The sequence below is a fragment of the Carlito syrichta genome, unplaced genomic scaffold, assembly GCF_000164805.1.
Source record: "Carlito syrichta isolate Samal-C Ts95f unplaced genomic scaffold, Tarsius_syrichta-2.0.1 Scaffold306565, whole genome shotgun sequence".
NCBI lineage: Eukaryota > Metazoa > Chordata > Mammalia > Primates > Tarsiidae > Carlito > Carlito syrichta.
In genome coordinates, this window is record NW_007250661.1 from 109,998 (window position 1) to 137,882 (window position 27,885).

Genomic DNA, 27,885 nt, shown 5'->3' on the forward strand with positions numbered 1-27,885 from the left:
TCCAACTCAAAAAAAAAAAAAAAAGAGAGAGAGAGGAAGAAATGTAACAAGAGCGGGGTCCATAGAAATCTGGACTACTTGTGCACACCATTTACTTGTGCCTCCAGTACTTGCTTGAACCCAGTCTTCTGTATACTACTTTCATGTGATGACTGGGTGCTTTTTAAGGATGGGTGGGCCAGACAGTGACCATTTTATGGTGGGCAACCTCAGGTCACATAGTGAATCAGTGGCCATTCATTCAGTATCTGCTGAGGACTGGCAGGAAGTCAGAGGCTGATTACCTTTTCTTTTTAAAAAAATATTTAATTTAATTTAATTTTGTATTTTAAAGATGTGGGCCACAATTTAGGGTTAGGTATACAAATGTTCATTATGCAGGTACCCTGGTAGGTGAGGTGTGCCCCCACCCCTGGCAGTTTCCCACTACTGCCAATCCTTTTCTTATAGTATTATGATAGTTGTTCAAGGTCCACTAATGACTGAGAACATGTGATACTTGGTTCTTTGTTTCTGTGATAGATCACTCAGGATTATAGCTTCTAAGTCCATACAAGTGGCTGCGAAGTTCATAATTTTGTCCTTCTTTATGACTGCATGATATTCCATTGTGTATATGTGCCACATTTAAAAAATCCAGTCCTCTTTCGATGGGCAGCATGGTTTGGTTCCATGTTTTTGCTATTGTAAATAAGGCTGCAATAAACATGTGTGTGCAGGTATCTTTTTCATAGAGTGATATGAGTTCCTTTGGGTATATTCCCAGTAGGGGCATTGCGGGGTTGTATGCGAGGTCAATTTATAGGTCTTTTAGGAATCGCAAAGGCTGATTTTCAAGAGGAGAGTAGTTATCTATAGAGGATGGCTTGTTTTGCTCCTGAATCCTAAGAGTTTAAGCTATGGTTCACCTGTAAGAACCTGTGAAATGCTATATATGTAAATCTTAAATTCTAGTAGTTACCTTCTGCTCTTCAGGTCCGGTGAGAATGATATCATCAACTTAGTAGAGAATTAAGTGGAGCAGGTGATACCTTCTATAATGGAGAGTTGATCAAGGTTTTTATGGACTAACTCTAAGATAGGGCAGCTGCCAGCTGAAAGAAACTCTTTTGGTGTCTTTACTAAAAGGGTAGAACAGATGGCTTCATTCCAGCTGCCAAGAACTGTGTTGGTTTGCTCCACAATGAAACTACATTTTTAACTACAGCTACAATTGGAGTCTCACGGGATTAATTCACTGTCATTCCAAAAGAGCCACCTGTACTTTGCACAGGCCCAGATAGGTGAGTTAAATACTGATGTAGCAGGACTCACCTCCCCTTTATCTTTCAAGTCTTTAGTGAGGCACTCATCTCTACAATTTCTCTAGGATTTTTGCATTACTTTTGGTTTATGATTTTGATAGATAAGAGTTCTGGTGATTTTCTCTTGACTTCTTCCACTTGGTCTTCCTCTGCAGTATTCCTCTTTCCATGGGTCCAACTAATGTGGACTTTGTGCCCGTTGCTGCATTTGTCTTTTCTTTTCTTTTTTTTTAAATTTCTTTTATTTATTTATTTATTTTTTTGAGTTGGAGTCTCACTCTGTCGCCCAGACTGGAGTGCAGTGGCCACTCCCGGCCACTGCAGCCTCGACCTGCTGGGCTCCGGCGATCCTTCTGCCTCAGCCTTCTGAGTAGCTGGAACTACAGGCGCGCGCTACCACGCCCGGCTGATTTTTTGATTTATTGTAGAGATGAGGTCTCGCCAAGTTGCCCAGGCGGGTCTCGAATCCACGGGCTCAGGCAATCCACTCACCTCAGCCTCCCAAAGTGCGGGATTACAGGCTGAGCCACTGAGCCCGGCTGCATTTGTCTTTTCTAACTGTGCATTCCAAATTGGGGAAGTCACCGTGGGGTTGGGTCAGGTACCTCCTGGACTCACTGGAGAGAGGCCTTAGCCAAAACTCAGTTAATTACCTGACCCTTTATGCTGCTCCTACCCTGATTGTTGAACCACTATAGGATTGTAGGTCTCCCTGAATTACTGTCAACTCAGATCCAGTGTCCAATTATCCCTGATAAATGTGGTTACTTCCTTTTCCCTAGTGCACAGTCACCCTCGTAGATAGTCACATGAGCCTTTGAGGAAGGCTAGGAGGAAGATTTGCCATATAATTTTTTGGCAGTAGGTTGGGGCTTTTAAAGAAGATCTATCTTTATTTCATTTTATTTTAACTTTTAATTTTTTTATTTTAAAGCTGTGGGGTACAATTCAGGATTAGGTATACAAATGTTCATTCTGCAGGTACCCTTGTTGATGAGGTGTGCCCTCTTTCTCCAGGCAGATTCTCACTACTGCCAATCCTGTTTCCCTGACCCACTCCCAGCAGTTTCCCATTACTGTCAATCCTTTTCTTATAGTATTATAATAATTGCTCAAGGTCTGCTAATGAGTGAGAACATGTGATACTCAGTTCTTTGTTTCTGTGAAGGATCACTCAGTGATATAGACTCTAAGTCCATCCAGGTTGCTGTGAAGTTCATGATTTTGTTCTTCTCTATGGCTGTGTAATATTCCATCATGGCTGTGTACCACATTTTAAAAATCCAGTCCTCTTTTGATGGGCAGCATGGTTGGTTCCATGTTCTTGCTACTGTGAACAATGCTGTGATAAACATATGTGTGCAGGCATCTTTTTTATAGAGTGATTTGAGTTCTTCCAGGCATATTCCCAGTAGGGGGATTGTGGAGTCGTGTGGAAGGTTGATTTTTAGATATTTTAGGAGAGACCTATCTTTATTCAATGAGCCTTGAGTCTGTGAATTAGCTCAAATCTGAGAAGTAGTTGAGGGCCAATACTCTCTTTTTTATTGATTTAAGTCCTATTTCTGGTAATCAGACTTAGAGCTTTTAAAAAAAACTTATATAAACCAGAAAAGACTTAAGTATACTACCCATCTATTTTAATTCTAGGCACACCATGACCAAGTTAGCTGATGCCAGCGATCTTTGTGGGTCAAACCACTTTGTTTATTGCTTTTGACTCTCCTGCCGATTATAGTAACCATGTCAACTTTGTCTCTGAAAGTTAATTGCTACCACTTGGTTTATGTCACCTGAGATTCCCATCACTCTCACTGAATTTAGAGACTGCAATTTGATGACACCATTTCTTACTATTGTTCTTGGCCTTCCAGCCACACAGAGCTTATCAAGCTATACAGAGTTCACCAAGCTGGCTGGGGCTTCTCTTATCAATACATTTCTCAAGACTTGGTAAAGAAAGCATTTTCTGTAGTCTCCCAAGGGACACAGTCAGGGAGTGAGCAGGACATACGTAATAAATATTTTCCATATGTTAGAGACTTAGGAGCCATTTTCCTTAAACACTCCAGAATGTGCACTAATGCTTGCAAGACAGTGCAGATATTTGTTTAGGAGCTCAGTGATTAAGACAAAATATACAGAGTGTAGTCTGAGTTTAAAAAGTATAACTGCCAACAAAATATGTTTGTATTTAGTGCTTTTAAAATGAAAAATGGATTGTCTTAGTTATGAATACATTATATATTAAATGTTTGGATTTTGTCAGGTGAAAATAAGGCCCATTTGCATGTTGTTTTCTGTTTTCTCCTACATGACCAAAAATCAACATTAAACAACAAGGTTCTGTTCTGAGGATGAACTTGACTACTCATATCTATATAGATAGCTTTGAAAAAAAAAAAAGAAAAGATCTGTCTTTTGACCTATATTCTTTCTCTATTATTTCTTACTAATTCTTCCCTTTTGGGGTTTTGTAGGAAATTGTAGTAGATAAGAGGATGATTGAGAAGGTGGAGGAGATACACTCACCTCATTCATTACAACTTATTGTTATTACTTTGGAGCTATAGGTTACTGAGGTAATAATCCCAACTTGAAAAACAATTGTTTAGATGAGTCACAAAAAAATATTTAGTTTTTGAGATTGTCTAAGAGGAAACATTTCCATAGAGGACTTGGAGACTTTTTCTTCTCCTCCTTCTATGGGCTATTCTTTCAAGAAGAAATTTGCCTAAGTACAGCCAGAGTTGAAACCTTCCTAAAGGTTAGAGGAGAGATTGAAACAGGGAGTGGTGATATGAAAGTATAGGCTGGCACCAATGTATGGCGACACACATGTGTAGACAGAGGGAATGAGAACCTCAGAAGATTCTGAGTTGCTGTTATTGAAGTATGAAGTCTTCTGGACATATTCTTTTCTTTATTTGGAATTTGACCTTTGAAAAGCTAATTATGATCACTGTTCAGATCTTTTTTACAGCTTTTTAGCTGTGAGTTCTAGAATCTTCCTCTGAGGAGATAGCTTTCCTAGTCATAGTCATTGTTTTTTGGGGCCATATGGCAATGATTAGAATATTATTAGGTTAAATCAAATTGGTCAATAACATCTTTGGTCCAGAGCGACCCTTTTAAAGAAATTTGCAAGTATTTTCTCATGTTAGGGGATTGGTAAGCATTTCTTTTTATAATGAATGTGGGTGGAACATTATCTTAGTTCATTTTGTGCTGCTTTAACAGAATACCTGAGAATGGGTAATTAATAAAGAAAATAAGTTTCTTTCTTTCTTTTTCGAATTGGAGTCTCACTCTGTTACCCAGGCTAGAGTGCAGAGTGGCAAAATCCTGGCTCACCACAGCCTTGACCTCTTGGGCTCAGGTGATCCTTCTGCCTCAGCCTCTTGAGTAGCTGGGACCATAGGCATATGCCACTAGGTCCAGTTGATTTTTTTAATTTTTACCATTTTTTTTTTTAAGAGATGAGGTCCTGCTACATTGCCCAAGTTGGACTCAAAATCCTGGGCTCAAGCAATACTCCCCCCTTAGCCTCCCAAAATGCTGGGAGTACAAGCATGAGCCACCACACCTGGACATTTATTTCTTACAATTCTGGAGACTGGGAAGTCCAAGATCAGGAGGCTCACATCTAGTGAGGGCCCTCATGCTGTGTCAACCGATGGTGGAAGTTGGAAGGGTAGGGGAGCGAAAGAGAGCAAGAGAGGGCCAAGCTCTTTTTTTTTTTTTTTTTTGATAAACCCACTACCATGATAATGAACACACTCCTGATGATATTACTCCCATGATCTAATCCCTTCTCAAAGATTCCACTTCTCAACACTGCATTGGGGAATTAAGTTTCTAACACGTGAACTTTGGGGGACACATTCAAACTGGAGCAGGCATAAAGCATACTTTGTATTTCAAGTGAACTTGAAATTATAAACATTTCAGACAGGATAACTTTATTTTAGGTAGAGTATAAGAATGTGCATGGGTCAGTAAGAAGAGGGCATCTTGTCCCCTTTACTCCTCAGTGCTCATATTAAGATGATTTTATTCTTCTGAATTTCTAAGAGGACGTTTTCTTCCTCATTGTAAAAAACGGAGATTTCCCGAGTGTCCTTGAATGATTTATTCATGGCCTGCTTGTGTAGTAGCAAAAGAAAAGAATTATACATTACATTTTTTATCTTGTGCAAGAGAGCAATTTTTAAAAAATATATTTGGTAAGACCTTTAATAAAATTTTTAATGAGTTGTCTTCTCAACTCACAGTCTTTACAAAGAGTACTGTCTCCTCTATTATCATGGCTCAGAGCAGGGCATGTTTTTTTTCCTAGCTGGGATATGTGTTGTTTCCATATTACTTTTGGTTTTTAAGTTAAATATGCTTCTGTTGAAGAAAATCTAAGTTGTACCCATACTTAAGTTTGTGTTTAAATTATACCTTGATAAATGTCATAAATTTATTACATTTCCCCTAAGATTAACACACTAGCTATCACCAGTATTCTAAGATGAATAAGGTTGCTCTATCATTAACCAGTATTTTTTCCCCCTTTCCTTCTTTCTTTTTCCTTTATTACTATCTTCCTCTCCCATCCTTCACAAGTTCCAGTAATTAAATTCTTGAAGAATGGATGAGGGATCTCATATAATTATTTATTTACTATCTCTCTCCCTCATATTAGACTGTAAATTCTGTAAGGACAGAGACTATACCAGTCTTGTTTACCTCTGTATGCCTAATGCCTAAGATTAGTACATAGTTGAATTAGTTGAATAAGTGAATGAATGAATGAATAATAGGACATATAACATGAATGCTTCTTTTAAAAATAATTTTGTTGAAATATGTTTCTTATATCCTGAAATATTTAGATTATAAAATATGGGGAGAAATTATATCAAGACGAAAACATTATAAAATATGGGGAGAAATTATATCAAGACAAAAACATTAATTTGAATGTTTACAAATTAATTTGTTATTTTCTTATCACTTAAAGAATTCTGCAATAAGCAATCAATTTAAAGTGATTTCTGAAACTCAACTTTTTGGATTAATATTTGGAACTTCATTTGACTATGTGACCTTGATGAGATCAACTAACTTAATTTATGGCCCAACTAAATTAAAGTAGTTTGAGAGCTTAATATGGGAATACTCATATTTTTGCAATGAGAATCAGTTTTATGGATTTTAATTGAAACATGATGTAGGCTGTGTAGATAATAGCATTTTTATTGTTTATTTCAAATTGTAACTTGAGAGTTTTAAGAATTGAAGGATGTTTCCAAGTATAACAGAAAATTATATACTCTTGGGTTCAGAAATTATTATTTAAGCAAAATAGTACATTATAAAAAGCCTGACTGTTCAGAAACTCAAGGATCAAAGTAAGTGTACATACTTCCCCAAACAATGTTAGTGTAGACTGTTCATTTAATTGTTGGATTAAACGTATGTACAAAAACTGCAGTTACTTAGGAGACATGAAAACAACAACAACTAACTACTAACTACCATGTAGGTCTTGATAAAGTAGAAAGTAGCCATAAATGTAAACTTGGCGTATTATGAACTTTAATTTGGCCACTTGTTTAGAAAGTCTATTAATACTTGGCTACACAGCAGTATACTTGGAGAAAAAGATTCTACTCAATGTTTCATAAGGTCTTTTCAGCTCTACCTAATTGTAATATCTCTGCTTGCTTAGCTTTTGTTCCTTTGTTCCTTGAAGGGTATATTTTCATCCTATATTTTTCTCTAGGCATCCACAAGGACAAAAATAAACCTCCCAGCTTCTCTGTTGTCCTTGAGACTTTGCGGCGTACCTTGACAGATTACCAGAACAAGCTGGAAGAAGCATCTAATGAGGTAACACTTGCACTGTTTGGTTCCACACGTATAGCCTTCGGCCTGTACCAGGACGCATCCCTTGCTTGTTACAAAGGTCAAAGAGATTGGGAGTGTTGAACTGACAGCTTCACAGAGACAAAAAAAAAAAAAAAAAAAAAAAATACATTGTCACTGTTCTTTCTTTAAGTGTGGCCCGAAGTTATGTCTCAGTTATATTCTTGTAACTCTTCAGTCATACTGTTATTTTTAGAGTTATAAAGACTCTTTTACTTCTTGGTCTTTGCAATTTGTTTAAATTTAATGAAAATGCCAGGCAAGTCATTTAAGTTAATATGTGTTGCATTTAATTGTTAACCTGTTCTTATGCCACTTAGAAGCTGGTGGAATTTAGTTTTTTTTCAGTGTTGTAGGCTAAGATTGCTACAAAATGTGGGAAGTCTTGACAAAAAAGAGAGAAATTAGTTTTCATTCTCTAAAGGGAGCTAAATGTGTTAGACGTTTTTAAAAACAAATATCTGTTTGATGTAGCCTGGAAGCTTTTAGTTTACTGATTGAAAAAGCTCATTCTTCTATTTATCACCTCATTTGTATTGTTTAATGTGTGGGCTGATAATTTTCTTGAGTATGTTTTATGAATCCATGCTTTAAAAATTGAAGAGTTTGTCTAGTTACATCTTGTCAAATTAGCGTTTGAAGTAATTACATTAAATACAATTAGTTAGCAAAACAACAAACATTGTTCGAGCCCAAGACATGTCACATAACATGGAATTTAGTGTTTATCCTTCTGCTGAACTCTTTCTTTCATGGAATGCAAAGGCCACAAAATCATTACATGTCACATTTCAGGTGAGGCTTATTTTATCTCGCAAAGGTGAACAAAGAAGGAAAAGTGAGTCTTCTTAATACCCTCTATAATTGTTCAGAAGGCATAAAAGAAAGTGACTGTTGAAATAATTAAATTTCTATGAAGAGCAAATATTGCTAAGTCTTTCCCAGTGAGACAAGGCAACCTGTATTGCTCGTGGTTTATGAAACTCTTCAGAGGCCTAGGTCTGGAAGCTGCAGGGTAACTAGGAACATATTACCCACAGCGAATTGTTATTTGGGAGGATGAATGTCACGTGATCCTCAGCACAGTTGAAAAGTCGACTCAGCAGGCTTTGGCTTAGCAATGCGCTTTGTTGTGAACCAGTGCCAGAGACAGCAGTGGGGAGACCAAGGGGGTGGCTGCAAAGAAAGCAAGAAGGGCAGTCTGACAGAAAGAAGAATGAACTGTCAAAGAAAATAAATCACAAGCGGTGCAGGACCAACTGATGACCTGCCACAAGCCTTCCCAGTAGGACTGCATGTGACCGACCCTGAAGTTGTCATATGGAGTGAGAGACCAGTGAATACCCTCATGATGTATAGAATAGAGAGAACAGTCTTCTGCTCTGTTCTTTTTTCAAACCTTGTAGATGCCGCTGCTTCTGGCATTTTGGTCCAGTAGGATTTTAAGAATAAAGTTATATTTGTTTACAGTAAGAATGAAATCCTTTATCCAGACGTGTAGTAAAAATACAGTAACATCACTGATACTGTAAGCTTGAATGCTTTCTTTTCTTTTTAGCCATGTGAGCTTGTGACAGAAACTATGTTGCATTTAACCAAAAGACATAATGTTTTTAAGACTCTTAGTTACTATTGAAAAAATTGTATCTAGATAACTGCATAAAAAGCACCTAAAGATTAGCTTCTGAGTTACCCTCTCCTGCAAAGCTTGTAAAAGTTACTTACATTTTATTTCATCAGCTAAACAGCATGAACGATGCTAAGGAAAAGGCATCGAATGAACTTGATTCTACCAAACAGAAGATAGACTCACACACTAAAAATATAAAGGTATTATTTAGAATAACTTTTTCCTTTTGTACTGAGAAACAAATACAATTACTTAGGGGATATTTTAAGTAAAGATTTCTGAAGGTCTATTCTCTTATTTTTTAAGTATGTTTGGATACAGTTTTAATTTTTCTTGCTGACCAAAGTAACAAGAATGTTTTTCCATTAAAAAAAATTAAAACTTGATTGGAAATTGTTTTGGTTAAAGGAAAATTTATTTTCCAGATTTAATTATAATGCAATAGATTTAAAAATTGATTTAAGAGTTGATGTCTAGGCTCAGAAACATTTTTTATTTTTTTGAGTCAGGGTCTCACTCTGTCTCCCAGGCTGGAGTGCAGTGGCATGATTACTGCTCACTGCAGCCTCAAACTCCTGGGCTCAAATGATCCTCAAGCCTTGACCTCCCAAAGTACTGGGATTACAGGCGTGAGCCACTGTGCCTGGCCTCAGATACATAGTATAAATATATTTTACCCGGGCCCATCTGTATTTGGGGTCAGTTTTCATCAAGTTAAGGGTGGAGCCATTGTTTTTAGTATGTCATGTCTGCTAATGGACTGAGACCACACCTGGCTAAGGTCCAGGACAACAGCTTATTTTATTTTCTGGGCTGGTATTATGTACTGTATCTTTGCAAAAATTATACTCAGTCAATGCTCAGAAGTTTCGCAGTATTGTTGGAATTTTATTGTGTTGGTTCATGTTGAGTTTGTAATGGATATACTTCAATAGAATTTGTTAAGGTTAAGGAATAAATTGCTCAGCAGAATTTTTTGCCACATATTTGAGATTTATATAAGTATTTGAAATGTCATTGGAAAAGTAAATGCTCTTACATGTAAGAGATTTATTTTTAAAATACTAAACACATCTTTGAACTACCAAGCTATTTTTTTATGAGTTGAAAAGAAACTCCCTTCAAAGAGCTTTTTGAATAAGTCATCACCTTAACATTTTGTGCGAATGTTCAAACTGAACACATTTTCTAACTTTTGAGCAAAGAAAGGTATTATACTTAGAAATGTATTTAGTAAAACACCTTGATGTTTACCATTATAATCTGATGTTTGCCTTTGTGATTCTTTTATCTTAAAGCTTTGAAAGTTTTCATTATGTATTTTATATTTGTGTCCCCTCGCCCTTATTGGCTGACCTTCTTATAGTCTCTCTATTTGGTGTCTACGACAGGAACTTCAGGATAAACTGGCCGATGTCAATAAAGAGTTAAGTCATTTACGCACTAAATGTGCAGACCGAGAGGCTTTAATAAGCACTTTAAAAGTAGAGCTACAAAATGTGCTGCACTGTTGGGAGAAAGAAAAGACTCGGGCGGCCCAATCTGAAAATGAACTGCAGAAGCTCTCCCAGGCTGTCCACAAGGATGCTGAGGTATTACCTGAGACTAGATGACTGTCGGGAAAAACCTTTCACTAATCTCGGTTTTGTCCATTTACCTACATCCCGTGGCGATTTTTACTCGTATTTGATTTAATTAAAAAATTGTTCTGAGCAGAGAATTTTGCAATGGTGTGACAGATGCAAAACCAGTCGCTCCATTACTCTTACGCATCTCATTTTGTGAGAGAAGCAGTGGAGTTGAACCCTTCTGCCCTTTGTACAACCAATCTTTCAAAACTGTTCAGACCATCATATTTAAGCAGCCATGATCCTAACAGTCTTTTCAAGGTTTGCCTGTTGGCCAATAGCAAAATTATTTTTTATTTCAGTCATTCAGTAGCTTGGTGTTGTGGAGAAAATAAGTTTTTTGTAATCAGATAGACCTGACCCTTATACTTCTGTTTACAAATGGCAGGGTTGTGGGTAAGCTTTATGGCTTCGTCTCTCCACATCTTCATTTTCTTATTTGTAAAACAGAAATGGCAGCTACTTTAGCAGTCTTCTTACTCTGTGTAATTGTAGGATATTAATACAACTGGAGAAGAATAAAAGTCCCCCCAAATTAAAACTTTTCATTTGAATATTCTGGAGAGTTGCCTATCCATTTTTTATTTATTAATGACTTATTAAAATACTCTGACAAAATCTCATGTTTTTTATGAGCCTGTGTGAATGGAATCATATATATTTTTACCCATGGGGCATAGAGCTAGTCTAGCTAGTGGAATTGGTTTATTTAAGTCATCCTGCATATTGAGTTCATTACTCCAACAAATATGAACACGAATGCCAAGAGAGTAAAAAGGAAACATTCTTTCCACTCTTTTTACAGTCTGGGATTTAAATTGTGTCCACATGAAGGGCTTGGAATTGTTCTACACATCAGATAGTGATTAAAGTCAAGGAAACTAGAAGCCTGACCGTATTGTAAAGTCAGCATGTCTACAGCGTTGTGGTTGGGTTCAACACGTGTGAATTGATTTTGGATCTTAGGATTGTCTTTTCACGCCAAATGGATGATCATCATGCTTGGTTTATCACAGCCCAAGCAAAAAGAACATAATGGCGACACCATGAATTATCCTTGAGGATGAACTTCCTTGAGGACGAACGTGATCACTTGGCAAGATATGGAGGAAGCCTTTTACGTTTGTTTAGTTATATTTAATGAGGTTTTTAAACATTTCGACCCAGTCAAACAATGAAAAAGTCATTTTAACTGCTTATGAAAGGAAAAGACGTAGCATCTTTATGAAAAAGTCTTCTGATTTCTTAACTCAAGTTTGTGGTTGTAACTACGTTTTCAATCTTTAAACAGTTTTTAAATGATCGTATTTGGAAAATAAAATAAGGTGGCCTATAGGGTGAATTAAAGATATATATTTTGATATATATAGTTAAACTTTCCATACAGTTTCTAATGACAAACCTTTTCATATGCTTTACTCAATAGTTTTTAAAAAAAGTATTGTCGAATTTTTGTTTTTTTTCCTAAGTGTCCTCCTTAAAAATTTTTTTTTTCCTGCTGACCTATAAAAAATCTTGAGGGAACTTATTTTATCTACATAAAATATTCATTTTATAGCTTCACAATTACCTTGTCTTTGAGTTGTATGCTTTGGTACTTTATAGATGAAACACGTTATAAAGAGAGCGATTTGGCATTAGAGTAAGTAAACCCTTCTTGTATGTTCAAATTGGGATCTACTTTATACTGAATTTTGCAGCATAATAAGTGTTTTTAGGTCATCTTTCATATCTTTCACATACATTCTCTTGGTCTGAGCTTTGTGCACTCTTGCAAGAGAATGCTGATGCCCTGATCACAGACCTCAACAGGGTTAATGAGAAGTTAACTATTCTCAGCAGTGGATCATTTAATTACTGTAATGGTAACATAATTTTAAAGGACTTTTAAAAAACATGTTTGCGATTGAACGTTTTTGAAAGTATGCCTTGAACAACTGGATCCATTCTTTTTCTGTTATTTTGTAATATTTAAACACCTACAAATGCCCAGAGTGCCAAATACTATATGAACTTATATAAAAGCGGGGAAACAAATGAGCCCTTCTTCTGTAGCTTTCATATCACTGTCTGCTTTGCCTAAGGGGCTTGGGATAGATTTCTTATAAGTGGTAAGTAGACTGGGATCTCTGGAGGAGGAAGCAAGCTAAGTTATTGTGTACATGTAAAGCACAGATATAGGTAACACTTTTAAAAAATCGGCATTGAAGAAGACTCTTCATCCTGTATTGATTTTGACCTAAACAATATGCATTTTGGCAAATGTAAATATGAAGCTATAGAATTATCATACTAACTTCCAGTTAGATGGATTTATAAACAACCAGTCCGGTCCAGATTCCTGTGTTATTCTGAGGAAACTTAGTCCTGAACAAGCGCTTTCTCAGATCACAGCTGCATTAGCAGCAGAGCTAGGCAGAATCTTGGTTTTATATCTTTTAGAGTTCGGATTTTGGTTTTGAATACCAAATATAAGCAATTCCAAGTGTTCTATCTGATGCTTAGTTTTGAATGTGAAAAAAAGTCATTAAAATGTCCTGAGACTTGAGTGTTGTGATTCCTTTTCAGGTTTTTGAAATGAATTCTTCACCATTTGTATTATGTATTTTTCTTCTTACAATGTTTATATACAGGAATTAATTTTTTTTTTTCCTGCAGGAGAAGCTAACCTTCCTTCACACCTTGTATCAGCACTTGGTAGCAGGCTATGTGCTCATAAAACAACCAGAAGGCATGCTGGATAAATTCTCTTGGTCTGAGCTTTGTGCAGTCTTGCAGGAGAATGTTGATGCCCTGATCGCAGACCTCAACAGGGCTAATGAGAAGGTAACTGTCCTCAGGCACCAGATACTGCTATTAAATTCAGTGACATTTGTCCACATCACAGTATCATTAAGAGGGGCTGACATTCATCTTATTTCAAAAAGAATTTGGATGTTAATAATTCAATACCATTAATTATGGCTTGTCTACAACTCAGTTTGATGCCATTGCTGTGGGCATGTAAATGTGACTGAAGTCTGTATGAAGTCTCTAAGCTCTACTTTCTGTGCAGGACATGCTAATACTACTAGCCAGTATTAGCCACAGGGACCTAATTAAAAGAAAATAAATTAATCTTACTGATGAAGCAATTCAAAGAACTTAGTCATTTACATTAATAAACCAACTCTTTATGTTAGCATAAAATAGAAACAGGATACAGTTATTCAAAAACATGATCTTACAATTCTTTGCTTAGGAAATATAAGGTGTTATTTTAAAAGCACTTAAGACATTTTAAATTATATACTTATGGCTTGTTTCTTGAAGTACAACGAAGTGTAGAAATTCCATTCTGTGCTTTAAAATGTAAGAAGTATATTTTGTAGGAGAAAACAATGAACTTTTATGGTCACTTTTACCATCTCACAAGCCTAGGCATTTAGTCTTCAAAAAATTTTTTAAAAACCTGTTTATGGTTATAGAAAATTAAAATGGCTTAGCAGATCCACATATACCACCATTAAAAATATAGATTATTTTTCTGGGTCTGTTGAATTGGTCAGAACTCTGTTATGTGGTCTAGTTTCCAGGTCTTAGTTGCAATAACCTTTGCCCTTCAGGGACAAGAAGAGAAAAACTGTTCCCTAAGTTTAAAAAGAAAAATCTATTGAAGTCATAAAACAGTGTATTAGCCCAGTTTGAGTGTGTTTCTTATTGTTGGGCATTTTGCCTTGGTCCTGTCGGCAAACACAACCATAGTCACTGAGATGTAGGACTGAGAACTGAGAGAATAAATTGTGAGAAGTACAGATGCTGTTCTTGATTGTGAATGTGTGTATAATGGGTTTGAAAATTACAGATAATTAAAATGAGTGTATTTTAACCCTCCGAGATGGTAGTATGTTTTTAATATTTTTTCATTGTTTCAAAACATCATTAATTGTCACACATTTTAGAAGACAGGTATTTTCTTTCCAGTGTTTGAATGTGAAATAAAAAGTGGTTGGAACATTCTGCTTTATTTCATGTAAAATGTCTGCAAATCTGTAAATCTTATTTAAATACTTCCTTTCTTATTGAGATATCTGAATAGCTTGAGCTTTGATTCCAGATGTAAGAATATCTTTCTTAATCTTCTCAATAAAATTAATTATAAAATGAGTAACTTCACTAGAAAGAGAAGAATAAGAAATTTGTCATCTAAGTGTACAAATGACATCATTTCCTGCTAAAATTTGGCAATTTACCCTGCTAATCCCTCTTTCTTACTTTCTTTATTTATATTTTAATTTAAAATTGTCCTGTGATCTTAAGGAATAAAATACAGTAGAACATTTTGAGTGCTTTTTGGGGGAGATGATACAAAGAAGTAGTTTGTGGCATATCTCATTTTCTGTTGTTTTCTTCTCTAGATAAGCCATCTGGAGTATATCTGCAGAAACAAGTCTGACACAATGAGAGAGCTCCAACAGACCCAGGAAGATACCTTTCACAAAGTGGCAGAGCAGATCAAAGCCCAGGAGAGCTGCTGGCACAAACAGAAGAAGGAACTGGAGCTGCAGTATTCTGAACTCCTTCTAGAGGTGCAGAAGAGGGCACAGGTATGATAGGATGCCTCTGCGGAAGGGCCTTGAGACATGAGTTACTCCGTGTAGCCCTTTCGTATGCTGTTTTCGTTTAGCGGCAATGTCAGATCAGTTTCAAACATCTTGAGAGTCTCACTGAACTGGTTTAGACCACACACATGTGATCATGCAAGTACACACATAAGCACACAGGTGGGATGTGTGTGCATTAAGGATTGTCTTTCACTTTAGTTTGGAAGTAGATGGGTTTCTGATTCAAGCGTCTCAAAATGCATTGAACAATTAAATGTTGAAATTGTATTTTCTTTATTTATTTTTGAAATGAAAGGTTAAAAGCTTGGTAAAATTGGTCACCTTTAGTGTAGGTATTCTTTTATCTAACTTACTCCAATTGTGGAGGTTCCTATGTGAACTTTGAAAAAATTCATTTGGGGTTAAAATTTGTTATATGTACTAAATTACATAAGAACTAAAGTTATAGTTGTAGGCCCTGTAGAAAGAGCAATTGTGAGATATATTATGCTTTCTGTGTTGAATTTGATTGAGAGAGAGGTTGTGGATAGTTAATGCCACCATATTTCTATACAAATTGCTGTCAATATTTTTTATATTATAAACTGTAATCCCTGCCTGATCAGGAATAATATAATGAGAGTGTATTCTTTTTTGGTACTGAATTTATTAATAGGTCACTTTTGTTCTCAAGATAGAGTACTTAGGAACTACAAGGTTGTATATCCTTCCCATGGTTGATTCAGTATTTAACCTCTTTATTTGGTCCATTCATGCTTATATTGACAAGTCTAATTAAAAGAAAAATCCAAACTATCTATCTTTCTTTCTTTGCCAACAACTGGTTTCAGAGTACATAAAATCAGACCATTCTCTATTCCCAAACTTAAGGGTCTATATGAAATTATACCTTTCTATATGAATTTGAGTAAGTCAATAAATGAACCCTTTAAAAGTCATTTGGGCTAGATTCAGTGGCTCAGCCTGTAATCCCAGCATTTTGGGAGGCCGAGGCAGTGGGTTGCCTGAGATTGTGGGTTCGAGACCAGCCTGGGCAACTTGGCGAGACTTCATCTTTACAATGAATCTAAAATTAGCCGGGCGTGGTAGCACACTCCTGTAGTTCCAGCTACTTGGAAGGCTGAGACAGAAGGATCGCTGAAGCCCAGCAGGTCGACGCTGGGGTGGCTGTGTACGTGCCACTGACCTCCAGCTTGGGTGACAGAGTGAGATTCCGACTCACAAAACAAACAAAAAAGTCATCATTTGTTCATTTAAGCAGGCTACTATATGAAATGCTCTGCATTTTCTACTACTGAAGTCAAAGACACAAACAACTTATTTCAATTTTTTTATAGGTAACACTGACACAAGGTGAAGTGCACAGATCTTAATTGTATACTTTGATATTTTTAAAAGATGTATTTATTTTATTGATACATATTGTACACATTAATAGTGTACATATGATATTTTGATACATGCATAGACTGTGTAATGATCAAGTCCGTGTATTTAGGGTATCTGTCACCTTGAACACTGATCACTTCTTTGTGTTGGGAACATGCCAGATCTTCTCTTCTAGCTATTTTAAAATATATAATATAAAGTTATTAACTATAGTCACCAGACTGTGCTATCGAAAACTAGGACGCATTCCTTCTAACTATAAGTCTGTACCTACATCTCTCCTCCCTCTTCCCCCACATATCCTTCCCAGACTCTGGTAACTACAATTTGATGTTTTGGTCAATGCAAACACCCATGGATCATTACTCCACTTAAGCCTTAAAACCTTTTCATTACCCTGGGAAGATATCTTGTGCACTCTGCTCGTCAGTTTTACTCCGTATAGGCAACCGTGTTCTGATATCTGTCATCACATATGAGTTTTCATCTATTCTTGAATTTCATATGAGTGGAATCATTCAGTATTTAATCTTTGGTGGTTGAATAATTTCACTCAACATTAATGTTTTGAACATGATGTCGTTCATGTTGTGTGTCTCAGTGCTTCATTCTTCTTTGTGGTTGAGCAGTATTTCATTTTATAACTTCACCACACTTGGACGGATTGTGAGTAGATGAATATTTGGGTTGTTTCTAGTTTTTGACTTTATAAATCGGATTGCTGTAAACATGATTGTACAAGTCTTTTGTCAGCATATGTTTTCATTTCTCTTGGTTAACTACAAAGAGTGCAATTGCCAGGTCACGGGATAGGTGTATATTTATAAGAAACTGTCAAAAGTTTTGTTTTTTTAAAAAAGTGGTTGTATCATATTGTGTTTCCAATATATGAGAGTTTTCATTGTTCTACATTCTCTGCAGCCTTTGGTATTGTTAAATTTCAGCCGTTGTAGTGGTTTTATGATGGCATTTCATTGTGGTTTTTAATTTACATTTTTTTGGTGATTAGTGATGTGGAATACTTTTCATGTATTATTTATATATCACTGTTTGTAATGTATCTTTTCAAGTGTTTACCAATTTATAAAAATTAGGATGTATGTGTTTTTATTGTTGAGTTTTAACATATCCTTTGTTATATATATCATAGATATTTTCTGATAATCGTTCACTTGCCTTTTCAGTGCTGCTTTTGATGATCACAAATTTAAAAATTTTGATAAAGTCCAGCTTCTAAATCTTTTTCTCTTCTGGCTATTTATTTGTATACGCTAAGTAATTTTTCTATTCAAGGTTGTAAAGATAATTTCCTATTATTTCTTCTAGAAGTTTCATAGATTTAGATTTTATGATCCATCTCAAATTAATTTTTATATGTGATGTTGGGTAAAGGCTGAGATTCCTTTCTCCCTGCTTCATCTATTGTTCATACATTATTTGTTCCACACTTTTCTTTCTCAGTTGAATACCCTTGGTACCTTTGTGAAAAACAATTGACCATACATAGGAACCACAGACTTGTTGTCTATTGCTTTGCCCTTTCCAAAATGTCATGAAAATGGACTCTGGCTTCATTTACTTGGCAATAATATATTTGGAATTCATTCACATTGTTGTGTATATCATGGTTCATTTGCAAAATTTGCTGAGTGATTTTCTATGGCATGGCTGTACAACTGTTTGTTTATTCAGATACTTGCTGATCAACCTTTGGGCTGTTTGTATTTTTTGATAATTATGAGTAAATGCTTTAAGCATTTGTGGAAAGATTTTTGTGTGATTATAAATTTTTATTTCTCTTGGTTAAATACTTAGGAGTCTGATTTCTGAGTTACATGATAACTGTATATTTAACTTCAGAAGGTGTCACATTATTCAAAAACAATCTTGGAGAAAGGACACCCTATTTAGCAAATGGTGTTGGGAAAATTGGCTAAACATATGCAGAAGAATGAAGCTGGACCTCTTTCTGTCACCATATACAAAAATTAACTCAGGGTGAATTAATGACATAAACGTAAGACCTCAAACTATAAAACTTCTAGAGAAAAGCCTAGGAAACACTCTTCAGGACATCGGTCTAGGTGATGAATTCATGACCAAGACCTCAAAAGCAAAAACAGCAAAAGACAAAACTGACAAGTGGAACGTAACGAAACTCAAGAGCTTCTGCACAGCAGAAAAACCATTAATCGTTTTGATAGACAACCTGTGGAATGGGAGAGAATATTTGCAAAGTATGCATCCAACAAAGGTCTAATATCCAGAATCTACAAAGAAATCAAACAAATCAGCAGGAGAAAACTAATGACCCCATTAAAAAGTGGGCAAAGACATGAACAGATACTTTCCAAAGGAAGACATACAAGTGTCCAACAGACATATGAAAAAATGTTCAACATTATTAATCATCAGAGAAATGCAAATTGAAACCACAGTGAAATACCATCCCATACCAGTCAGGATGGCTTTTATTCAAAAGTCAAAAACAACAGGTGCTGACAAAGATGCAAAGAAAAGGGAAAGTTTCTACACGGGTGGTGGGAATGCAAGCTGGCTAAACCCCCATGGAAAGCAGTTTGGAGATTTCTCAAAGAATGAAAAATAGACCTACTGCTCGACCCAGTAATCCTACTGCTGGGTATGTACCCAAAGGAGCACAAATCACTCTACCAAAAAGACACCAGTAGGTCATGTTTATCACAGCACTATCCACAATAGTAAAAACATGAATCCAGCCTAGCTGCCCATCAATGGTGAACTGGATAAATAAAATGTGGTATGTATACACCATGGAATAGTACACAGCCATAAAAAAAAGAACAAAATCATGTCCTTTGCAGGAACATGGATACAGCTAGAGACCATCCTCCCGAGCGAATTATCCCAGAAACAGAAAACTGTATACCATATGTTCTCCCTAATAAGCGGAAGCTAAACACTGCATGCATACAAGCACAAGGATGGGAACAGCAGACACTGGGGCACTTCTTAGGGGGGAGGAAAGGAGGGAGGGTTAGTGCTGAAAACTACCCACTGGGTACCATGTCCGCTACTTGGGTCTTGGGCTCAGTGGAAGCCCAGGCCTCACCATCATGCAATATTTTCATGTAACAGACCTGCTCATGTACCCACGGAATCAAAATAGGTAATGAAAAAAAAAGAAACAGTTAAATTGTTTTTCTTTTTGGAGTCTCACTCTGTCACCCAGGCTAGAGTGCAGTGGTATGCTCACGGCCACTCTGTCCACCTGCTGGGCTCCGGTGATCCTTCAGCCTCAACTTTCCAAGGAACTGGAACTACAGGCTTTGTGCTACCACTCCCAGCTAATTTTTTATTTTTTATTGTAGAGACGAGGTCTCGCCGAATTGCCCTGGCTGGTCTTGAACCCGCGGGCTCCCAAAGTGCTGGAATTACAGGCTGAGCCACCGAACCCGGCCTAAATGATTTTTCAAAGTGACTATACCATTTTGCATTTTCCCTAGCAATGTAAGAGATTTCTAATTGCTCTTTGCATCTGTGCCAGCATGTGGTCTCATAATTTTTTCTTTTTAATTTTAGCCATTCTAATAAGTGTGTAGTGGTATATCATTGTGATTTTAATTTACATTTTCCCTAATGCTTAATAAAGTCGAACATTTATTTGTATGCTTATTTGCCATCTGTATATCTTCTTTGGTGAGCTATCTGTTCAGATCTTCTGCCTAATTGGGCTTTTTTTATTGTTGGATTTTGGCAATTGTTTATATATTCTGGGCTCATGTCATTTGTCAGATATGTGATTTGCAGATATTTTCTCCCATTTTCTTAGCAGGACTCTTGTAGAGCAAATGTTTCAAATTTTGACCAGCTGACCAGTTTTTTTCTTTTAGGGATTATACTTTTGGTGTCACATCTAAGAACTCTTTGCTTAAGTACATAGTCACCAAGATTTTCTCCTGTTTTTTCCTAGACCTTTTATAGTTTTAGGTTTCATATTTAGGTCTATGATCAATTTTGAGTTAATTTTTGTAATGGTGTGGGGTATGGATTGGGGTCATTTTTTACGTATGGATGTCCTTTTTTTTAGTACCATTTGTTGAAAAGACTGTTCTTTTTCTATTGAATTGACCCTGCACCTTTGTAAAAAAATCAGTTCCCTATATTTGTGTCAATCTGTAGACTTTCTTGTTTGTTCTGTTTATTTATGTGTCTAACTTTTTTTTCCTGATACTACACTGATCTAATCATTGTAGCCCTTTTAGTAAGTCTTGGACTCAGGGAGTGTGAATCTTTTTTTTAGTTTTTAATTTTAAAGATGTGGGGTACAATTCAGGATTAGATATGCAAGTGATCATCATATAGGTAAAGTTTGGACCCCCCTTTGGTCTCAACTTTGCCTGGGATCAAGTAGCCTTATTGATGTTGTCTCCCCACCACTCCGGCAGTATCCCACTACTGTCAGTCCCTTTCTTTCTTTTTTTTTTTTGAGTCGGAGTCTTACTCTGTAGCCCAGGTTGGAGTGCAGTGGCACGCTCATGGCCACCGCAGCCTCGACCTGCTGGGCTCAGGCGATCCTTCTGCTTCAGTCTTCCAAGTAGCTGGAACTACACCATGCCTGGCTAATTTTTTCATTTATTGTAGAGATGAGGTCTCACCATGTTGCCCAGGCTGGTCTCGAACCTGTGGACTCAGGCAATCCACTCCCTTGGCCTCCCAAAGGGCTGGGATTACAGGCTGAGCCACCGAGCCCGGCCCATCCCTCTCTTATGGTATTATAGTAAATGTTCAGGGTCTGCTTAGGAGTGAGTGTGAGCCTTTCAACTTTCTTCTTTTTCTATCAATATCTTAAAATCACTTATCTTATTCTAAATATTTAGGAAGGCATAGCAATTCACTGTTTGAATCAAGGGCATCAGTTATCGCAAATGCTAATGTTTTAGGAGAAGCCTCACTTTTTAAAAAGGCAAATATAAGCATGCTTACATTTCTTTTACATTTTTATAGATTCAGGGGTACATGTTTATAGATTCACGGATACATGTTTATAGATTCATGGATACACTGCGTAGTGGTGGCGTTTGGGTTTCTAGTGTACCCATCACCTGAACAGTGAACATTGTACCCAGTGGGAAGTTTTTCAGTTCTCATCCCTTCAGTTCAGATGCAGTACCAAGTGTCTGTTATTTCCCTTTGTATGTCCATATGTACTCATTGTTTAGCTCTCACTTATAAGTGAAAACATGTGATACTACATTTTCTGTTTCTGAGTTATTTTACTTAGGATAATGGTCTCCAGTTGCATTCATGTTGCTGCAAAAGACATGATTTTATTCCTTTTTAATGGCCGAATAGTATTTCACGGTGTGAAAAGTGCTGTGATAAATATATAAGTGCAGGTGTCTTTTTGACAGAATGATTTCTTTTCCTTTGGGTGGATACCCAAGAGTGGGATTGCAGGGTCAAATGGTAGTTCTACTTTTAGTTTTTTGAAAAATCTCCATCCTGTCTTCCTTCGAGGTTCTACTATTATTTTCCCACCAACAGTGTAGAAGTGTTCCCTTTTCTCTGCATCCTCACCAATATTTGTTGTTTCTTGACATTTGAATAATAACCATTCTGACTGGTGTGAGATGGTATCTCATTGTGGTTTTGATTTGCATTTCTCTCTCTGAAGAATTTGTAACACCCGAGGCTTTCATCCATGTATCTGCAAATTGAAACTGTCATTTTCATTATTCCTAAAAGTACATTAATATTGTATATTGGGGCATATATTTTGTGTTATTCACGTACCTATTTGGATTTTCATCAAACATAATTGAACACACAGCAGCAATTTATTTTGTTTTTGTATTTGGTAAACTGGACTTATGAGTTTTACTTATATATTTATATTATTTATTATGATATATTATTTATAATTACTTATTTAGGACCTGTTAGTTTTATGTATGTATAGGAAATTTTATAATGAATAATTTCATATCTCTTCTTTTCCCCCCAGAAGGGTAATGCCAATGAAAATATTTTCATTTTGTATTACTTAATATATTTTCAGAAATTATGTTTTTGATAAGAACATGAGGGTAAGAATAATCTACAGTTATTGCATAGATTGTGAGTTGTAGAGGATGTTTGGTGTCAGATGAACGTAACCATTAGTAAAGGTCGTCTGCTAGAAAACAAATGACTTGTCTATAAAGTTTTATGTTTAATGTCTGGTTATTATAAATACATTTTTATTAAAAGATAAGTAGTTAAGTTAAAAAGACGATACTTGGATTTTAATTGCTTTTATTTGAAAACATATGGTAGAGTTATGTGCAAGACTTTAAATATATAAGCTTTAAAAAATTAGTGTAAATGCTGTTAGATAAATGAAACTTGTAGAGTGGGCAGGTTGGGTTTAGTATTACAGCATGTTTTTAGCATTCGGTGAAGTATGCTAGCCACAAGGTTGGGTAATTCTTGAATTTAATTACATTGGCGTCCTCATGCAAATATATCTCAAGTGTCTGTGCTCACTGAAGCGTCTGGGCCTGTGACTCTTTGCCTTCCATTTACTAACTTTGCTTTTTGTGATCTTACTATTTATGCTCTTGTTTCTTTTCTATCTTGTTTCTTTTCTACCAGTTATTAGAATAAGAACTTCCTTTCTAGATGCAAAGGTTTTTCCACTAACAGTTAAGTAAGCATAACTCTTGATATAATGTTTATTGTAAACACTTTCGATTTATTTGTCATTTTAGTAAAATCAAGTGAGTTTAGAATGGAGGGAAAAAATAAAGACTTTCAGGTTCATCATACTATATTGCATTTTATTCCTTCCTCTTTTGTCATGATATTGAGAGTGTATTTGGCAAGAAATCCAGGGTTGTCATAAAAGTGTTATTCGATGTTTAAACTTTCTTCTTCATGACTGAATTCCAAGAACATTTGGAGATAAAGTGGAGTTTGTTGATATTGTTGGAGGTGATAACTCCTTAATGAATATATGCCGGCCTGAAATGTTGGGTATACTACGTTCTGGTAGACTAACTGTGAGAGGGTACCTTTAAAGAAGTTTGAAAAAGTCATCAGACTTTTTTAACATAATCGCTTTGAAATTGTTTTTGTTTATAATAATGCCAGCACCTGACTTTGCAAAATATATGATAGATTTTTCAATGCTTTTGCATATTTTGCATTTCTTCTCTTTCTTGCACTCTCCCACAGGCATGTGAGATAGGTCGTGTAAGCATAATTTCTATATTACAAACGAGGGAAACAAGGTTCAGACAACTGATATTCTTTGTGCAGCAAGGAGGTTCTTAGGGACAGGATTAGAATGGAGGTACCAGATGTAAAATATTTAGCACAATATTTGGCTTTTAGAAATCCCAAAGTGAATCTTAGGGACTATTTTAGTATATTATTATCATCCTTGTCTTCCAGTCCTTTTGCATCATAACATTGTTTCTTTTAAAAATATATGCTGTTTTTATTTTCAGATAAAACAATATCTGAAAATAGGTCTAATGACATCTCACCTTCATATTTCTTGAATTCACATTTGTGATTCTTGATTAATTAATAAACATGATAATGTATGAAAAAGCTAAATGGTACTATGATGTCAGCTATCCACAAATGTTAGTTCCCTTAATGCATCTTTCTTTTAGAATTTTTTTTCCTGAGAAACTGAAGTTTTAGCACACTATTTGTGAAATTGCTACCACAGGTAAGAATTTAAAGATAGCTTTTACATAATTTAGTTAATATTAGTTTTAAAAAGTATGTTGTATAGCAGTTATATAAGACACTGTGTTTCATGCTGTGGTACTAACCAAGAGGTACATTACATAGCTATTTCCTCAAAAAGTATAAAATTTAGTTGGGGTGACATATGAAAAATTATATAATGTGAGGTTTGTCACAGGCTGTACATAATTAGGTGCCAAAAGTATGCTATATATTTAGAAGAGGAGGTGGTCAAAGCTTAAGAAGGCTTCCTAGGGGAGGCTAGAGCCAACCTGGGCCCTGGTGCCAGGATCTTAAAACGTAAGGAAAACCTGGGGCAGTTCAGAGTTTAGAGATAATATTGCTGATTTTCCAAACAGTCTTTTAACAGTCAGCAAACCAAACATCTTGGCTATATTGACATGTTTATTCTCAGTCTACTAATAAAGAGAACTCTTCTTTTTAAGGTATGGCTTTTCCAAAGAATACTTTATTATTTGTATTGCTTTAGAAACAAGAGAGTAAAACACAAGCACATGCCATTTGAGCACATATTTTTGATACTCTAAATGTACATAATGAAGATAGTTTTTAAGTTAAGTAAATAATTATTATGGGGCTTGAATGAGTGTGTCTGTGTGCGTGTGTATGAAGACTGGATAATAGAATTGCTTCTAGGATCATGTGGCATTTCTATCTTGAACTTTTTGAGGAATTGCCAAACTGTTTTCAAAAGTGGCGACACCTGTTTTACATTCCCATCAGCAATGTATGAGGGTTTCAGTTTCTCCACAAAATGTCCTTTATTTATAACAGAGAAACGTTTATATCATAGGAAAAGCAGGTGAATTTGTTTGTTGTATTTTTAAATATTACCATTGCATAAAAGGCAAGATATGTAACTTGTAAAAATAAGGCACTCTAAGTGAAGTCCTTTGATGTCTATATGTCATCAAATGTCCAGTCAGCATTTTATCTTTTTGCCAACATAAAGAGCAAGAACTCAGTGAGCAAAAGTGATAAAAAAAGAATTTCACTCCTTAGGGAAGTGTCTAATTTCTGGCCCAAAGTCTCAAAGTTCACGGAGTGCTGTAAGCCAATAAAGCATCCCTCAAAGCTCATGTATTTCAGAAAGTGAGTCTCTGATTCATTAAGGAATAAAGGTGTCCTTTCTCCCCATTTTTGATGCACTTTGAATTTATTAGAGAGTAAATGAAAATGAGTGGAATTATATAGTATTTTTGTTATGCTAAAGAAATCTGTGTAAAAGATATGTATCTTATATTTTTAGGGGTTTTTTTTAGGATAAGAATGTTTTTATGGGGGAATGTGAGAATATTATTTTTTGAAATTAAACACACTAAAGAGAGGTTATTTTAGTACTAGGAATGCTTTTGTCCCATATGAAAGCGATGTTCCTTGTGTTTGTTTTAAAAATATTGGCCTTTAATCTCCTTGGGTGGAGAACATTGGATTTTTTTTTTAAAGGCAAATTTGCCCAATAGCTGTGTCCAGCCTCACCATCAAACAGGCTTTGTTCTTCAAGATAATTCACAGTAAATAATGCAATACCTCTGCAAGTTTTTCCTGTGGAAGGTCAGAATTAATTTAAACCAGAATTCTGACATGTTGATAAGTTCCAAATTATGTTTGGACATTTTCTCTTTTCTTTATTATGTTTTTCTTCTCTCTTCTTTACACTGTAAAGCTTTTTTCACTCATTGGGTATTTATTCAGTTTCTATTATGGACAAAACACTGTGTTAAGCAGAATCAGGTCTGATTTTATAAAAAGGTTATTTACTTCCTTTAATATTTATTAAATACCTACAGGGTATAGAGCACTGTAACAGACATTACTATGGTAAATAACTCCTGCCCTCTTGAAACTAGCAATCTATTGTATTTGAGAGAGAGAGTAGATGTGCACACATGAAGTAAGTAAGGAGCAGTGCAGAAGTTAAATGCCTGAGTGGCTTTCGTCAAGTTCAGAGAAGGGCAAGGTCACTGTGAATGAGGGTGAAAGTAAAAGGTGTCATGGACTAGACGGAACGTGAAACGGGCCCTGAAGATTATTAGAATTTGAGTTGTGTTAGGGGAGATGGAAGGAGAAGGACCTGGTGGTGCTAGAGAATGTGTTAAATCGTGAAAAGTAGTGGTGAGGTTAATGTCTGGATAGTACAAGCGGCAGAGCAGCCCCTCCTTGTTCATCAAGTTGAGGGTAGTGGGACGATGGTGAAGTCTTTACCGGGGAAGTCTTGTGGCGATACTGGGACCTGAGGGGACAACCTTTCTCCAGTAAAGACAAAACCGGCAGGTAATAGGATAAACCTGGCTGAAGAACCTTGAGCAAATTTTTAACCCTCTCTAAACCTCAGATTCATTTTCTGTAAAATTGTACGAGCTTCCTTGCCTAGTTATAAGGATTAAAAAGTGTTAATATATATAGAACATTTAGTACAATGCCTGAAACAAAGAAAGCACTATCATGTCCAAGATTACTCCCTTTATAATAGAGAAACAATAGGCTTCACAGTATCCACCAAGACTTGGATTCCAGCAGGAGTGAATTGGAAACGTTGAGAACAAATTGTTTCTAACAATGTGTAATTTTTTTTCTCTGTTAATCTATCTTTTTATCTGGATTTTTAGTTTTAGTAATCCTATCTCTACACCGAGGTTAAGTAATTTACCTTTGTTTTCTTCTAATACTTCTGTGTTGCCATTTTTTTACGTATAGATCTAAGGTTCTTTTGGAATGTCTTCTTGTCCGTGAGGTATAGATCAAGTTTTATCTTTTTTCCCCAAAGGCCATCCAGTTGTTTCAACACTATTTATTCTGTCTCCCCCCACCCCCACTTCTTTGCTACCTTTTTCGCTGAAGGTTTTTTTTTTGTTTGTTTGTTGTTTTTTTTTTGTGTGTGCTTGGATATGTTTCTGGATTTTCTATTCTGCTTTGTTGGTCTTTTTGTCTTCTCATGCATGAATAACATGTTTTAATTAGAGGCTTTGTTGTATGTTTTAGTGCATGATAGGACTAGTCCCCTCTCATTTCATTTCTTTTTCAGAGTTAAAATAAACTTGCCTACCTCCAGAAAATGGATAAACAGACAAACAGTTTTTTTTTTGTGGATTGTATTAGATTTATAAATGTACATAGGAAGAATTGACATCTTTGTGATATTGAGTTTGCCTACTGAAGTTTGAAGTATTATTTTGTGTCTTTCAGTTGTGTTTAAACTTTCTTCATATAGATTTTGCACATCAGGCTAAATTTATTCCTAATTATTCTGTCTTTTATTTTTTATTTATTTTTATTATTATTATTATTTTTTGAGTTGGAGTCTCACTCTGTCGCCCAGACTGGAGTGCAGTGGCTGTTCCCGGTCACCACAGCCTCGACCTGCTGGGCTCCGGCGATCCTTCCGCCTCAGCCTTCCAAGTAGCTGGAATTACAGGCATGTGCTACCACGCCCGGCTGATTTTTTGATTTATTGTAGAGATGAGGTCTCGCTGCCCAGGCAGGTCTCGAACCCGCGGGCTCAGGCAATCCACTCACCTCAGCCTCCCAAAGGCGCGGGATTATAGGCTGAGCCACCGAGCCCGGCGTCTTTTATTTATTTATTTAATTTTATTTATTTATTTATTTTTTTGAGTTGGAGTCTCACTCTGTCGCCCAGAGGAGTGCAGTGGCCGCTCCCGGCCACCGCAGCC

At 36.1% G+C, this 27,885-nt stretch overlaps 1 protein-coding gene across 1 annotated transcript in view; it reads left to right on the forward strand.

Moving 5' to 3' along the window:
• The window catches only part of CCDC171 (coiled-coil domain containing 171), a 281,370-nt gene that overhangs the window by 98,155 nt on the left and 155,330 nt on the right, over window positions 1–27,885 (forward strand). The window contains exons 10-14 of the mRNA XM_021715020.1: window positions 7,078–7,184; window positions 8,961–9,050; window positions 10,242–10,442; window positions 13,137–13,304; window positions 14,876–15,064. Of these exons, the coding sequence (XP_021570695.1) occupies window positions 7,078–7,184; window positions 8,961–9,050; window positions 10,242–10,442; window positions 13,137–13,304; window positions 14,876–15,064 (755 nt within the window). The remainder of the gene's footprint in view (window positions 1–7,077; window positions 7,185–8,960; window positions 9,051–10,241; window positions 10,443–13,136; window positions 13,305–14,875; window positions 15,065–27,885) is intronic.